Source organism: Amborella trichopoda, chromosome 4, assembly GCF_054954075.1.
Source record: "Amborella trichopoda isolate Santa Cruz 75 chromosome 4, AtrichopodaSantaCruz75HAP2 v2.0, whole genome shotgun sequence".
Classification (NCBI taxonomy): domain Eukaryota; kingdom Viridiplantae; phylum Streptophyta; class Magnoliopsida; order Amborellales; family Amborellaceae; genus Amborella; species Amborella trichopoda.
Genome location: NC_142339.1, coordinates 51,457,551 through 51,473,762, shown reverse-complemented (window position 1 = coordinate 51,473,762; position 16,212 = coordinate 51,457,551). Strand labels below are relative to the sequence as shown.

General features: G+C 34.5%; 1 protein-coding gene and 1 long non-coding RNA gene across 9 annotated transcripts in view; both read right to left on the bottom strand.

Moving 5' to 3' along the window:
* Positions 1-8,981: 8,981 nt before the first annotated feature.
* LOC148782570 (uncharacterized) lies at positions 8,982-10,423 on the bottom strand. The gene is made up of 3 exons (XR_016054726.1): positions 10,340-10,423; positions 9,406-9,471; positions 8,982-9,282 (listed from the first exon to the last, which is right to left on the bottom strand). It is a non-coding gene; the product is annotated as an uncharacterized LOC148782570 (long non-coding RNA).
* Positions 10,424-10,878: 455 nt separating this feature from the next.
* LOC18422270 (uncharacterized) overlaps positions 10,879-16,212 on the bottom strand; it is a 37,046-nt gene continuing 31,712 nt past the window's right edge. For 4 of the 8 annotated variants that reach the window (XM_088865582.1, XM_006826767.4, XM_088865587.1 and 1 more), the window contains 5 exons: positions 15,984-16,058; positions 13,419-13,488; positions 13,140-13,220; positions 11,285-11,364; positions 10,879-11,178 (listed from right to left, as the gene is read on the bottom strand). In XM_088865582.1, coding sequence (XP_088721708.1) covers positions 11,100-11,178; positions 11,285-11,364; positions 13,140-13,220; positions 13,419-13,488; positions 15,984-16,058 — 385 coding nt within the window. In that variant the 3' untranslated portion in view covers positions 10,879-11,099. Of the gene's footprint in view, positions 11,179-11,284; positions 11,365-11,401; positions 11,957-13,139; positions 13,221-13,418; positions 13,489-15,983; positions 16,059-16,212 lie in introns of those variants that run through there. The other 4 variants (XM_088865583.1, XM_088865585.1, XM_088865584.1 and 1 more) reach the window with 2 other exon arrangements.

The following is a 16,212-nucleotide window of genomic DNA, read 5'->3' as shown; positions in this document are numbered from 1 at the left end:
TTCTTTTGAGAATAATCATCTAGTGATTCTTAGGTGGTTCCGAAAATTTCAGACTAAAAAATTTCTCCAAAATAGTTCATCTTACCAAGGGAGCAAAAGCAAACTATGCTCCAAAGGGATCAAAAGTAAAATAAAGGAGCATATTTATGTGCTTTATAAGGATTATATATACAATGATACCATTTACGTATTGTACAAGAAAATCACAGTTGCTTATTAGCATCCAATGTGAAATTGTATATTTTGAGTGTCACAAAGTTCGAAAAAATTTATTTTCATCTTTGTGCTCTGATCAATGAAATAAATGTAACCTCTCAATTTCACATCCAAAGGTCAATATTTATTTGTGACCACCTTGTGCAAAAAGTAAATGGTTACATTGTATATTTTCCCTTTTCCTGCTCTACCTTACATGCCCTCTACTTCTCTTCATCACTATACAAACCGTTGCTTAGATGTCAATAAATCACACTGTCATTGTGTTTGCTACGACCATATGGATTATATTATATTTTTTACATCCAACAAAAGATCCTCTCATGTAAAAGCAAAAAGAATAGGAAAATTTTATATAGAGCCGAGGCTTTAAACAATCAAATTTGAACCTACTTCAAAATTTTTAACATAAGAGATTGTTTTGATGTTTAAATATCTTTAAATTGATCATTTCGACATCAAGATGCATGGATATGAAAAAAAAAATTGATTTCAAGTTTTTGAAATAGTGCATGTTGTAACGCATTTTTGGACTGTCAATTTTAAAGATTTTCAAGTTTTCATAGATCTGCGATTTACATAATTTTTTAAGCTTTAAATTCTATAATTAAAGATAAAACATATTTTAAGGTTATCACAAAAAATTTCAGCATTGAAACCACATTTCTCGACACTATTTAACGGTGGCCTCTAATTTGATTATTTAGAGCATCGGCTTTATATAAATCGCACCCAAAAGAATAATACCAATACCTAACTAAGCGGAAAATGCCAGGAAACTCTCTCTCTCTCTCTCTCTCTCTTCCTCTTCCGATTTCTAGGCCAAAGGAGAGTTCAAGTAACCATGCCCTACAACGGACGGTTGAGATGAATCTTTCGTCCATCAAAGTTCATGATTTTCCACCCAAGATAGCATGAATTACATGTAGCCCATTTGCTAAAAATAGTTCAGAACTCATAAGCTAAGTAAATCCAACTAAAATATCATGCCTCAAGTTGTGGGTCCCATTCTATTTACATCACCTTCCTCTAATTAATCGGACGGATAAAACATAGGACCATAGCCCATGGATATATATATCCTTTTATATGTAAAAACACATAGACTAGGAACGGGTTGAAATCACCATTCCTGAGTCCATCTTGGCATTTCATAGAGTTAGAATGTGAAAAACATATTTAGCCAAAGGTGCGGTTGGCATACGGATGCATCCGTACCTGTGGAGGTAAGGTGCACCTTCAAATTTTATCATGGTATATAATTTTGGTGTAAAATGTTCTTAGGATTATCTTAAAATTTATTTTGATATCTAATTATAATTTTAAATTGAAAAAATGGTTAAAATCAAGTAGATCTATAAACATATGCAAATCTTGGAAATAGAAGATAATATGTTGTAAAATACATTATTTCTGAGACTTAAAGTCTTTTATTTTTCATGGTCATACATCTCGATATCGAGATGATCAATCAAAGGGTTTTTCAACATTAAAACTATCATTTCCGATGGATTTTTGAGTTGCATCCGGAGCTGTAGCAGTAAAGTTGCAACCTTGTAAAAACTTTTTCCTTAGCGAAAAAACAAAAAAAGTAACATACATCTTAAATAACTAAAAGTATTAGAGATTCATCCTTTTGCTCCAAAAATTGTACAAATCTGATGATTTGTGAAGAAATAAAATGACCAATCCAAAAATAAATTTTAAAATAACCATTTTTAGTTTTGAAATTTCACAATATTTTCCTATATTCATGATTGCCAAGGTTATCAACCTTTGGAATCTTTTAACCATAATTCATATGGAATTGGATGGGATGCCTATAAATAAGTGTGCCAACTCACGCACCAAAATCTCACACAAATGTTTTTCAACTGGCCTAAAGCATCAAACTCGGCCCTGGCCCGAGGCGAGTGACTCGGCAGAGTACGAGTGGAATCGGTCGAGTATAATATAGGATCCCAAAGTCCTAAAAAATAAAAATGATAAAATTAAAAATTTATTTGAAAAAATAAAATTGAAATTGTAAAATTGAAACAAAATAAAAGGTGACATAAAAATCCAACAAGTCCACAAAAAATATACAAAATCTGAATATAGAAAACATTGATTTATGGTTGGAGACCCTAGAAAAAATCCAAAAAACAAAAAAAGGAAAATACAAAAAATTGGCCACATAATGAGAAAATATAAATTACATTTATAATTTTATCAATGGATTCCACATTTTTGTATACTTGATAATTTTTTGACACTTTGGATATTTTATAATTTATTTAATATTTTTTTGACTCAGCCGAAGTACTCGGACTTGGCCCCTTTTTAAGCTGAGTACTTGTGTGTAAGGCCATTTAAAAATATTATTTTATGAATTATTTAGTATTTTTAAGTGGCCACGATTGCACACGACTCAACCCAACAAGGAGCCGAGTCCGAGTGACTCAGCTGAGTCAAAGTAGACCAGCCGAATTTTCAACCATGATCTGACCATTAAAAATTGAATCAACTCAATAACTCCTCCATACTATGATAATAGCTATGATGATTATATAAGGCACCTGAAATATCTTTCGTAGGGTCAACTGTGAATCCATTTGCTATCTCCTCCATGGAAATAAGATATTCCATATTTAAATTTGTCATTCAGCCATTACTGTGAGCTCTCTCTTGAGAATCGACAAATTTTGTGCGTTCAATCTTCCATGAAAGCTGGGATTCTGTCTCTTGCTCGGTATCTCGCGGTCACAATGAATAACTCTGTAGCCCTCCTTTGTTTTTTATGAGATCTTGTAATCCCTTTCAATCTTTTTCTTTATCTTTTTTGGTATTCTCAAAAAGAGATTGATATCCTTATACATTAATCTAATGGACTAAAAAAAAAAGAAAAAAAAAGTGCAAAACCGTTCAAGTAAAGTTTCACCTCAAAACTCACCACCGAAAATTACAATTCTAGCATCGGAAGATTAAGATTTCTTTTTCTACATCTAGACGGTTCTTTCCAATCATGACAAGTGGTATCAAAGCGTATGGTCCAGTAGAGACAAGAGTTCACACATTGGATTAAAGAAAGTAGATGATCAAATACGTGAGAATTTGGTTCGGAGGAATAAATATGGTGGCCAGCATGATCCAAAATTGACAAAGAGTTTTATTTAGCCAAAAATAATAATAATGATAATTGTAAATTGTAATTATGCAAGCTATTTTGTAGACGGTTGGTTGATATTGTTTACTTGTAAATCTATGTTGTGGCCTTACAAAATATTTCTCCAACTCTAAATTTTATTCTCCCTTTATATGTTAAAAATTTTAGGACCTAAGAAACTGGCAGTAAATTAAATTTCCTACATCTGGTGATGTCTCTCTTGTACATTTGCACGTACACATACACTTGCTCATGCATCGTGCATGTCAAGACCTAATCATCTTTATAATGTTGAAAACACATCCTCTAGAAATTAAAAACTTTGTACTGGCTCAATTGGTTATGTCGTTGATTTAGCCCGCCCTACGTCCAAAGGTCTAATCCCTCACTATAATAAATAAATTCATAACGTACCTCAGATAAGGCTGACCGGGCCAGGCTAGCTCTACCTAGGGCTTGGACCGGGGCACATAAAATCAAATAGGCATAAAAGAAATAAATAAACAAAAAGATTGGCCCTTACCCTCCATGGTTGCCCTTGAGTTAGATTTTGTGACTCAAGCCCTAATTGTTTAGCGCAACCTTACCCATTGCCACCCTACTCACATTTTTTTGGTAGGTATGTGAAATTCCAAGCCCTAATTTTTTAGGGCAACCCACCCTACTCACATTTTTTGGTAGGTATGTGAAATTCAATTAAAGAAGTCCATGAGTGCGCAATGCAAAATCAGCATCAACCAAATTGTGTGTGTTATGGAAATTTTTTATTTTTAAGCACATAGTACTTTATATGGTAAAAAAGCATAATTGCAAATAAAAAAAGAGAATCTTAAGTTTCGTTTAAAAAAATCCAAATAATTTGGAATAACTTGGGAAATAAATAATATATTTCCAAAAAAAAAAATTATTAGGACTCCAGGCATAAATTTTTCGAGTCCTTGATTGTAGAGTATTCTTTGACTATAATAATTCAAACTGGAATAATCTCATCGTAAAAAATTAAATTTGTAGTTAAAAGATGATAATATTTGAGAAGACCTGTAAGTCTGTGCAATTTATTTTTTTATTAACTGACCACAAATCATTTCTGAAAACAAAACTCAAACCTAAATATTTCAAATAGTTAAGATGCATTGTATAAGACATTTTCAAATATATTTTAAAATGGTGTGAATTAGTTTTAAGATAATAAATTGTAATTAAAAGAATAAAAATTTTAAAAGCTGTTGCGTGACTCGGTTTCAACTATCGTACTTGGAATTAATATAATTTTTTTAAAAAAAAACAAGATTTGGTAACCCAAAAAATAAAAAAATGGAAGAGGAATAACACTATTCGTAATCGTTGTAGTACAAAATTAGGACTTGATCTTCAAATATATGCAAGTAAGCCTCATTTGTTTGGACTCCATTGTAGACAGAAAAATCTAAAGGCTGATGCTACCTTAGTTGTTTGTACTCTATTATAGATTGTAGGAATCTATTTCACATGGGAAAATCTACCAGTCATTATAAAATAAACAAAATAAAGGGCCCCTATTATGACAGATGAAAGATACAATTTGTGTGAAAACATTTCTACACCTAATCACATGAGTGAATTCTTTCATGGGAAAATTTTCACATGAAACAAACGTAAAGATTATAAAAAGGAGAGGAAAAATAGCATATTTTCCTACTTGTGGGTGAGAGAGATCATTTTCCTTATCTGTTGGGAGCTTCTTTTGAATGGCCTTGATTGTCCTTTGAGACACCGGAAAGAACCACTTAAAATAAACCAATAGTTGGGGGATCGGCCCCTAAAAAATTAGTACCTGATTTATTTTTGGAAGCTGTGAATCAGTTTGCTAAAGTTGATAAACTTGTTTCCGGTGGTGGTATGAAGTTATGAACGCTATATGGAACATCATGTGCACATATAGTGGCCAACGGATCTAGTTACTGCACAGTTTCTACAGTTGATGGATGAGTTCAATAGATTCTGTCATTTGGCCTATAGGGATGAGGAGCAGCTCATTTGGGAAGGCGAATCGGTTGGTGTTTACTCGGATGAATCGCTCTACTATCCTGTATGTCATGATAGGTTTAGATGGGGTAACAGGCAGGTCGTTAAAGTTTGGAAATGGCCTGTCCCACATAAGTTACAAGCATTTTTTAAGGAAGAGGTGACATAATGTATGTTTGTTTTGTGATGAAGATTAAGATTGTTGTAGTCACTTGTTTTTGTGGTGCTATTGGGCTACAGAGCTTTGGATGTGGATGTGGGTGTGCAGGTTAATGGGAATTAAATTGGTTTTCCCACGACATGTGGCTGATGTTGTTAGCCAGTTAAATGGCCCAAAGTTGGAAATTTAATTTGGAGGGCAGTTAGAGCATCCATCTTGTGGGAGGAGTGGAAGGAGAGGAATTGAAAAATTTTAAAGATTGAAAAACTAAAAGAGAGGATTTTGGATAGCATGGTGGGTTGGATGACGACAAGAAAGGAGTGCTTGGGTTTTCTGCGGACTGATTTTCCGTTTGCTGTTTGGACTCCACTGCCTGTACATGTATTAATCTTAATTTTGATGGAAGCTCTTTTGGTAATCTGGGCAATATGGGTGGGAAATGGGTCACAGAGACCCGTTAAACAGGTGTGTCAACTTGACTCAATCTGTGTCTATGTCCCATTTTTGGACCCGACAGGTTAGGTCTAGGTCCAAAAATGGGGAGCCGACACTTAGTCAAGTCTAGGCTAACCCGATCCGACCCACCCTGAAAATGTTATTTAGATTTTATTTTATATTAACTATCATATATTAAATAAGATGAGGGAAAGTAGACTTAGGTGCAATTTGCAATGTAGACCTAATATATTAGGAGGGGAATTTCGATTCAAGTGGAAGGCTATAAAGGGTAAAAGGAATCCTCAAAAGGACATGGATGGAAGTATTGATAAGAGACATGGTTACTTACAATCTCCTTGATAGAACAAAATGAAATAAGGCTCAGATGATGGTGATGATATTAGATTATCTTTACTAACCACTCTTCCTCTTAGAACAAAATAAAATAAGGCTCAGATGATGGTGATGATATTAGATTATCTTCACTAGCCACTCTTCCTTTTAGAGCATTACCCACGTACAATGCACAAGCAAGGTTAACCTCCCGCGTGTCACATTGACAATCAAATGTTGTACATTTCTAAGTTATATAAACATATTTCTTCCCACCATCTATCGATATGGGATATTTCTTTTTTCATGGAAATAGAGCCTACAATTAAAGGAGACGTTTTCATTAATAGCTCTCTCTTAAATTAAGAAAACTATCATCTATAAAATAAATGGTTTACAAAATAAAAATTTTATTTTTCTTTTTTAATTAGTTATATTCATTTTTATTTTTATAATTTACAAAAAAAAAGTAGATATAACTAAGTTTGAATTACATATAAATATCAAAAAAAATTACGCATAATAAATTTATAAGAATTAATATAATTATATGAATTTTTTGTTATTTATGTTAATAACTCAATATAATTATGTTAAACTTATGTAATATGAAAATATTAAAATGACATTAATATTAAAAAAAATTAAAAAATTACACTTTCTATGCAACTTACCCCGAACCTAACTTTTTCCCTCACTTTTTTCCTCAAAATATACTTTCTATGCAAATACCCCCAACCAAATAAAAAAATACCTAAATTACCCTCCGTTACTTTTATCTTACCCATGCCTCTCTCTCCTCTAGCTCACCAAAATAGGGCCTCCGACACTATGTAAGTGTGGTCAGCAGTATCGACACTGTCTAAAGTGTGGTATGGCAATAGGGCTGTGGCACTATGTAAAGTGCGGTCTGAAAAGAGGGCTCCGGCGCTATGTAAAGTGTGGTCCAGTAGATGCAAAGGGCAGTTGGCCAATAGATGTTACTGAATTCCAAGGCCCTTTAGGGCAGTACTCAGTTTCGGTCCAGTAGTTGCCTTAGGGCAATCCGGCACTTATGCGCTCTGGCAATGTGATGGTGCGCTCCGGCAATGTGCGACTGGGATCCAAAAGTCAACATTCAATCTGGCCAAAATGATTTTTGTGTACGGGAAGGGCATTTTCATCTAAAAACTGAGCTTTTACCTTTGGGGGTATTTGCACATAAAGTTCGTTTTGGGGGAAAATGTGAGAGGAAAAGTTAGGCTGGGGGTAAGTTGCATAGAAAGTGTGGTCTTAGAGGTTTTTTGTAATTTTTTCTTAATATTATTATGTCGAATGAATATAATTACGTCAAAATTGTTAACTAACTATAATTATTTATCATAACTATGTTAAAATTGTTATTGCTATATTGAAATTTTTATTGTTATAAATACATTAAAATATCACATAATTTAATATATTAAATTGCTATGTTATTTAATAAATTATTATTGTTATATAGAATGTGACAACATTCTATCATTTACTTATTTTTAAGGTTAAATTTTGAAAAACCATATATACGAGGTAGAATTTAAAATTTTGAATCTTAATCATCATTGCCTAAAAAAATACACTTGTAAATATATCATCTATATATGTATTGAATGTTTGAAAGAAGTTTGAAGCATTCTCAAAGCTTTGTTACCTTTTTCTTCTCTTTTTTTTTTTTTTTTTTGTAGCTACTGTGCGTATTGCCAAGTGGCTTTTTTTTTTTCTTTGAATTTTGGTATCTTTATTTTTCAATTTTTAGGGTAAAGTTTTTTGAAATATTTTAATTTCATAATATTAAAATTTATAGGTGGTTTTATTTTTATTTTATTATAATGTTATAATTAATAATTATATATTGATAATCAAATCTTGCATTTTATTTATTAATTTATCTGTATTATAAATTTTGTAATGCATTATTTTTTCTTATTGTTGTAAATAATATTTTTTTGAAGTCGATAATATTATAAGGCATTGTAGATTTGTTCTTATTTTTAAATAATGTTTTATTTTTTGAATTTGGTCAATGTTTAAAAAATCACCGATCTGTTTTTTTAAACATTGATGTAATGTATTATTTTTTCTTATAGTTGTCAATAATATATTTTAAATTAGATGATATTATCAGATACTTCATCCTTGATAATTCTATGATTATTCTTTTATGTGATGTAAATTTAATGGTTGACATAAGTTCATATAGGGAAAAAACATCTCAATATTTGCATATTGATGAAAAAATAAAAATTAATAATGTAGTACCTTGATTTTTTATTGGATTCCTAAAAAACAATATTTATAATTATTTTTAACATTTTTTTATTTTTTTTTATTGTCGAATCCGACCGATTTGACCTGTTCCCGATCTGAACTGCCGATTCACCGATCCGAATGGATTTTTGGGATGCTTGATCCAAACCACCAATCCGTTTTTCAAACCACTCCTGAACATTGTGGGATTAATCGTCTCTCCCTACTCTTCTTCTTTTATTTTATTCTTGCCCACCCATTTCTACTTACGGTAGATCTCTCTTTTGATTGTGATACTCTCTTATATGAGATCATGTTGTCCCATTTGTTATATTTATCTTTCGCTTTTGCCTAAGATATAAGAACTCGTAATAGCATATGGTCTTTAATAAAACAAAATGGTGGATCAAGATTCGTGTAGTCGATTCCAATTAGTTGGAAAAATATTTTGACGATAATGAAGATATTTTCAATAGTTTACGACTGAAGGTAACATTAAGTCTTACTTAAGAGAGAAAGAGCTACTATTAACCTGAGAGAGAGAAATTCACAACCAATCAGCAAGCCCCCAATTCTCTGTTTGATGCTTGAGTTCCTCCTGCTATTCAAATACCAGTACATCAATGTTCAATTCTTGTCAACTCTTGTTTGTAATATTTCGTCTTGTCAACTCTTGTTTGCAATATTTCGTCTTTATTCTCCATTTTCTCAGTACCTTTTCCTGCTCAAAAAACAAAACAAATAAAGAAAAGAAAATAATAATGAAATGACACATTTTGAAGGAATCGAATAGGTGAGACAATGCAACACAACAAAACGAGAGCCGTTATGGTGAGAGAGAAACCAGGTCGGATCGAGAGCCGTTTTGGAGAGAGAGAAACCGGGTCGGGCTTAGGTTCTTCACTGAAAACTAGATAAATATGGTCAGATTTAATAAGAAAATCTTAATGATCAGATTTAATAAGATAACCTTTCTTCTTTCGGGTTTTTCTAAACCAGATAAATAATCAGGTTTCATAAGATAAACCTTTTTTCTTTCAGGGTTTTAACCAATATTAAGAAACACTGCTTGGGGCCGGTCCCTGCCTGAGCCGTGGGTCGCCTTCTTGAAAATTTGACTGCGGTTAACCACCTTTCCTTCAATTGTTAACCATATCAAGTTGCAAGCAACCCATTTAGGTAGCTCCTTTGGCTACAGGCATGCTAGGGTCAAACCGATCCTTCACCCACTCCTCTAGAGAGCAATTATTTTGAATTCAAGGGGCCTCAACAAGGATAACCACCCTGAAATAGTCATCGCACATGATGCGCCTCAAATATCTGCAAAACTAGGGGTGGCTACAGGTCAGGTCGGTTCAGGTCCGCCCGGACCCAGGCCAGGACATATAGACCCCATCAGACCCGACTCAGAAATTAAAATATCTGCACATTAACAACATTTGAATATATTTCATATATTAGGACCTGAAAATATTACCAGACCCAGACCCAGACCCAGACCCGGATCAGGGGTAGTCCCGAGTCGGGTCCAGGTCCATTGCAATCCTATCAGAAAAACACCCTGGCAAAGGACCACGAAATCAATTCCCTTTTGAGGCATTGATCAGGGAGAAATATGAAGAACGAATCGATCTACTCTCTTAGGCATTTATTAGGGAGACGAAGAGATCGAATCCCTTGGGCATTCATTAGGGAGAGATGAAACAAATAATTATAACTCTATGTGGCCAAGCAAGAGGCTAAATTTTTTAAGAAAGAAAAGGGCAAAAAAAACAAACCTGATTTGCTCCACTCTTTCCTCTCTTTCCTTTTTCTTTTACCTCTCATTTATAGCCAATCAGCTTACGACCAGACCTATTAGGTGTGTAAAAGGTCAGTAAACCTAGCAGCGAAACGCCGCTCCGTAGGCATAATAAAGGAGCTTCACAGACCTAGCACATCCATAAAGTTTACCAATCCATTAGGTCTGCAGTGACGGCATTTTTGGGCGTTAGAAAGGCACAAAGAATGGGTATAATAAACAAGAAAGGTAAATTTGAAATTTTTTGTAATTTCCCTAAATATCATTCATAAAATTTAAGAGACTTTCTATTTTAGTTCTATTGATGCCCGTCATGCTTCATGCTATTTTTTTCATGAATTATTTACATTTGTCCTTCAATTTTTTGTAGTTCATATATCTAACAAAATCTAGTAAGTAAGCCAAAATTGTTGGCAGTCGTTTGCCAAGCGAAGTCCGAATCCTAAATCTGCAAACCATGGTCGATATTCAGGCATGTACACAAACTCGATGCTTCTAAAGCAGCAAAAAAGGAAATCACCAAAATCCCAACTATGTATTTACAGTCCCTGCTTTACAATCAAACTCAAATGCTTTGCCATTTCCCGTGCTTCGTCATTCTTTCAAGCAGGAAGAGGCATTTAACTGATGTCGTCAATAGTTTCAGCACTATCATTGAATTTTGTACAATAGAAAAAAGTTGAGACTTTGGGCTGAGCACAAGCAAAAGAAATGGTAAGAATTTACAGTAAACAAGACTACACATCATATACAGGCATGCGCTCCTCAATCGGCATACGGCAGATAGGGCACTTTTTACACTTTTCCGAACAAGTACTGCACCACATGGCAAATAGGGAGGAAAGAGGGGGAAGGAAGAACATAAGGCACGGATTCTCATCAATAAATGCAAATGCCCATGCTCACAATAGAGAAAGAATACCTGCAGAGGATGCGATGTCTACATGGGAGCAAAACGACAACAATTTCTCTCTCGAAGCAAACCCTGCAAAGAACCTTCTCCTGATTGATGCACCACGCAAAGGGTAAGACCAGTAAGTTACACTCATGAAACTACATTGCATTCATAAAATCCACCATTTAGACACTAATACAATTAGAGATGCACGCATGAGATGTTTTTGTACTTCCGAGAAACGGAATCACATTAGAGTTTAGTGATGCGTAATAAATCCACGTAACAAACCCATGCACCATAATCCAGCTTTGGCAGGATCCAATTCCATAAACTAGAAATGTAGTAGATGGCTAACACACCATAGAGAAAACCCAGCCCTCCCAATCATCCTTGAAATACAGAAACTTCAAGACTAACCCACAAACATAGAGATTATAGAGCATACTCTATTCACCGGATTCTCTTCTTTTAACAACCAAGACCTGTGCATATCATATTTAATGCCAATGAAAATTATAAACTTGTATCAGTGCAGATATGATCTGTCTTCTCTAGAGAAGTTGGTAGATTTACTCCACAAGCAATACCCATGTATGCTAAATCCTCTCCCACACTTTACAGCATGACAAAACCTCATGTATGCTAAATCCTCTCCCACAGTTTACAGCATGACAAAACCTCCTTGACAAACACATTCTGATTTAGAAAAAGGGAAAACATTATCATTGGGACTAATCTTACAAAATCAATAAAAAAACTCAAAAGACCCTATTTACCACTGCAGGGCTTGCTTTTAACCTTTTATTTCATATAGATGCATCCTTTAAAAATTTGTTCAAAGATTCCCAAATTACCATTGTTAAGTGTTGGGAACCCTCAACAACCAAGGGTATTTGAAAATTTGACATAATTAAATGGCTTCCGCCAAATTACAAAAATAGCCCTGGTTTAAGATTAGGAATGTCGAACTATCAAATGATGAAAAAACCTCAATTTTGTATTGTTAAACCCTAAACAACTAGAAGTACCGGCCACTTGGCAGGTCCATTTTCACAACTCTGAACAATTAACAAATTGCCCCTGGTTATTTACATTGTGAACTCTGAACAAGGTTATTTTGGGAATTTTGAATACATTTTTTGAGGAAGTGCCTTTATAAATGAAACTTAAAAAATAGAGTGGTAGATGGCATCTTTTGAATTCTTTAAAGATTTTGTAAGATAACTTAAGCCATTTAATGATATATCCTCTTAAAAAATGATGTTATTGATGTAGGGAAAGCTTTACATGTGACCCCACACACATATAAGATAAATGTGACCCCTGCTCTCAACCACTCTCAGCCATCAGATCTTAGTAGATGGCTGGGATGGCTTGAGTCATAATGTCACAACTTAACTCTTGAGCGTTAAATCTTGATCTGACTGCTCAGAATGTTTTATTTTTAATTTTTATTATATAAATCATTTTGCATCGAAATTTGGGGCATGCATACATCTGACAGGAGCACACATGATAAAAATAATAAAAAAAATATTTCATGTGAAGGAAAACTACCAAATTAGCCCTGAAACCTTCAGAGGCATTTTTGCTATTTATTTTCATGAGAAATATTTTTTTTTATTTTTGCTATATGATGGGATGCCCCAAATTTCACTCAAAAACGTTTCGTAAAAATCAAAATCAAAATCAAACAGTATTTGGCATGACATTGTGACATAAACAATCCTAGCCGTCCATTCAGATCGAACGGTTGAGAAGTGGGGTCACATAATTTATATGCGGGTGGGTTCACATACAAAAACCCATTTTCGGCAATTACTGTAGAACTCTAGAGTTTTGTAAGAACTAGCAGCCGCATAAGAGAAATTGATTTTACATTCTGAAGTCTTTCGTACTCCTGCTGGCTATATTTCGTGATTTCGGCTTGCTCTCCCAAAGCTGCTTGTAATCTCCAAACCTAATTCATTAAATCATCATTAATAACAAGAAAGTCGCATGTGAAGTTAATGGACAAACTGGCATATAATGAAATTATGTTTATTCAGAAATAAAACAGGACATCTATGGGTAGTAAATTGATTAACAGGTGAAAACAGCAATAAACCACAAGCTGGGGCACAAAAGCGAAAACCATATAAACTGTAATTCATCGCACCTCCTCAGCAAGATCCTTCTTGGGCATTTTCTTGACCACCTCAGGAGAACAACACGAGAAAGTATTATACCTGCATAAAATAAACGACAAATGATATAGCTAGAACCAGTAGATAATCATGAGGCACATGAGGCTCTTACAAGCTGGAGTCATACAAACAGCACTCTTAAAAAAAGAGCATGGTCAATGATCAAAAAAACCATGAACATCAACAGGTTACTAAGATACACGAAAACAGGTGCCAACAAAAAAAAGCCATACATAGCCATTGTACCATCCATAGTGAGGTGCAGTTTATGAATCTAAAATCCAGGAAATCAGTACCAAACATAAGGTAGATGCGCATGAATTACAATATGGGGGACATCAGGCACAGGTAAAATAGCATGGGCAGCATATGCATGGCCATGTGCTAGAACGTATGCATGAACACAAACGTTTACTATCAAGTTTGTATGGTCTCAAATATCAATCTGATGATGGGAAACTCACTCCAGTGAGTCTAAAAGACTCCATATACGCACAGTGGTCCAGAAAAACGGACTCCAAATATAACTTTTTGACCACATTGCTTGCCAAGTCATTATCTGGATCACATTCCACCATATGTGAATGATCTATCAAGGAACTGGCTCAGATGAGTGAAAGATTTAAATCGAAAAGTAAAAGAATATTTTTATTCTCTAGGCCAGTTCGCTTGTGTAGGTCAGTTTGCTTGTGTCTTCGAGGACAAACTTCAAGGGTTGAACAGGGGGTGTCTATCACTTGGCTAGGCCTAGGTTAAAGAACAAATAAAGAATTATTGGCAGCAACCAAAAGGAAGAAAAAATAAGTCAAATTTAGATGAACTAAAATAAATTTGGAAGCAGAAAGGTTTTATGGACTTTTATGTCCTTGAAAGCTTTATTGGCGAAGTGTTAAACAGATTTCACAATATTTGAATTATAGGAAACATCGCATTTCCTCAGACAGCACATAGGATAATGTCAAGTCTGTTGTCCTAATCTTCATATCTTGTTCTATGATGTTGCATTTAACCCGCCTTCTTTCTCCTTCAAACACACATACAAAAATAACTCCATTTAGCGGATATCTCCTCATCAGCCTATAGAGTTCCATTTCTTATCAATATATGTAGAAGACACTTTCTTGATTGGTACGCCGAGAACATTGTTTTTCTTCCACACAGGATTTTGTTTTTTGGATGATGATGATATCTCCTACGGAAACTTCAATATAAGTGTATATATACGTATACAAATGCATGATCCACCACCAAAGTTCATGGGACTCTTGTGCCCAAAGCACTATTGACTTCTTTTTTATGTAGAAATTCTAAAAGACAGACTAACAAGCCCCATCATCAAGCTGTGTGCCACAATCTCAACAAAGATGCTTAAGCCATTGGTTTTAAGTCAACAACAAACACATTTATCATGTCGTTCCCCATGTAAGTCTTAGCTCTACTAAAAAATAAGCTGAGAGAGTTTGCAAAGAAGTGATGCCTTGAAAGAGTTTTTTCACCATTGACGAGTTGTGTTTCATAATGGCAGAAGGCTAAACTATGTAAGGCGCCGCATGACAAAATGATATGTGCAAAGCCCCACTTCAGAGCTGAGAGGATCACAGTTGCAAAAACCTTGTATTAGGGAATCATCCAACTCCTTTTGGAGAAATATCAGACTTCATAGAAAATCCAAGTGCTCACTAAGAGTTGACTACTATGTTTTACTGGATCCTAAACTGCTCCACATTTCCAATATATAAGAAATGTATAGATAATGGATATCCTTACTGGACCCCAAGACAGATGTCTCTGCTAAGTGGATGGAGGGAGGAGTTGCTCCTGGGGAAGTTGGACAAAGGAAGTCAGATGGGAGACCTTTTCCTAAGCGCAATGCACAAGGACATGAAGGCAACCAGAGGGGCAACAATAACAATTGTGATGGAAATGATGATGATAATGACTAAAATTATGCAATGACATTGCATTCATATAGAAGACAATGTGGTGCATCAGGTGACCTTTTGCACGAGTAAATAACTGAAGCTTGGTTTACATGAACATCAATGCTCACAGGTTATCAGATAATCAAGATTTTATGGCATCTATGAGGCTTAATTAAATACTTGATTGCAGGCTAGTAGGCTACCATTTATCTATTACTTGCATGTTACCTCATTCAATATTTGTAATAGCCAGTAACATTAAACAATTCCTCTTTTTTCTTTTCATGAGTTCCAAGCCAGAGATGGATACGCAATGGAAATGCACCATGAAAAGAAAAAAAACTCAAGGAGTGCATTTGGCGAATATATCATATTGAATATCAAGTATTCAAACTATTCTTGTCACAGAGATATACCTTTCTAAGAGAGATGGACACTAAAAACCACAAGGTCCTGATTCTCGTTGGCAATTACTGGAAGACAGCATATAACTATGCATGCTATGTCTTACCATGAGATCCAGTCTCATTAAGTAACATTTTCAAATGAAGCTGCTCAACTTATTCCCTTGAGTATCAAGCAATACTACATCAACTAAGGCATTGTATGACTCACCCGACAGTCCCCGAGTGGTAAAGACGAGCCTGCTCTTCTCTACTGCTCTCATCAATCGACCACCAACCAAGAAGCCTGCAATTGATAAATTGAATAGGTACTCACCATAGGGCCTCTAATTAATAAAGCTAAATAGAGATATCAACATGAATGTGGTACAATGTCAATCGTGCACAACAGTGCTTAGGTGGAGCCCATATGCCTTACAGAATATGATGCAAAATAACCA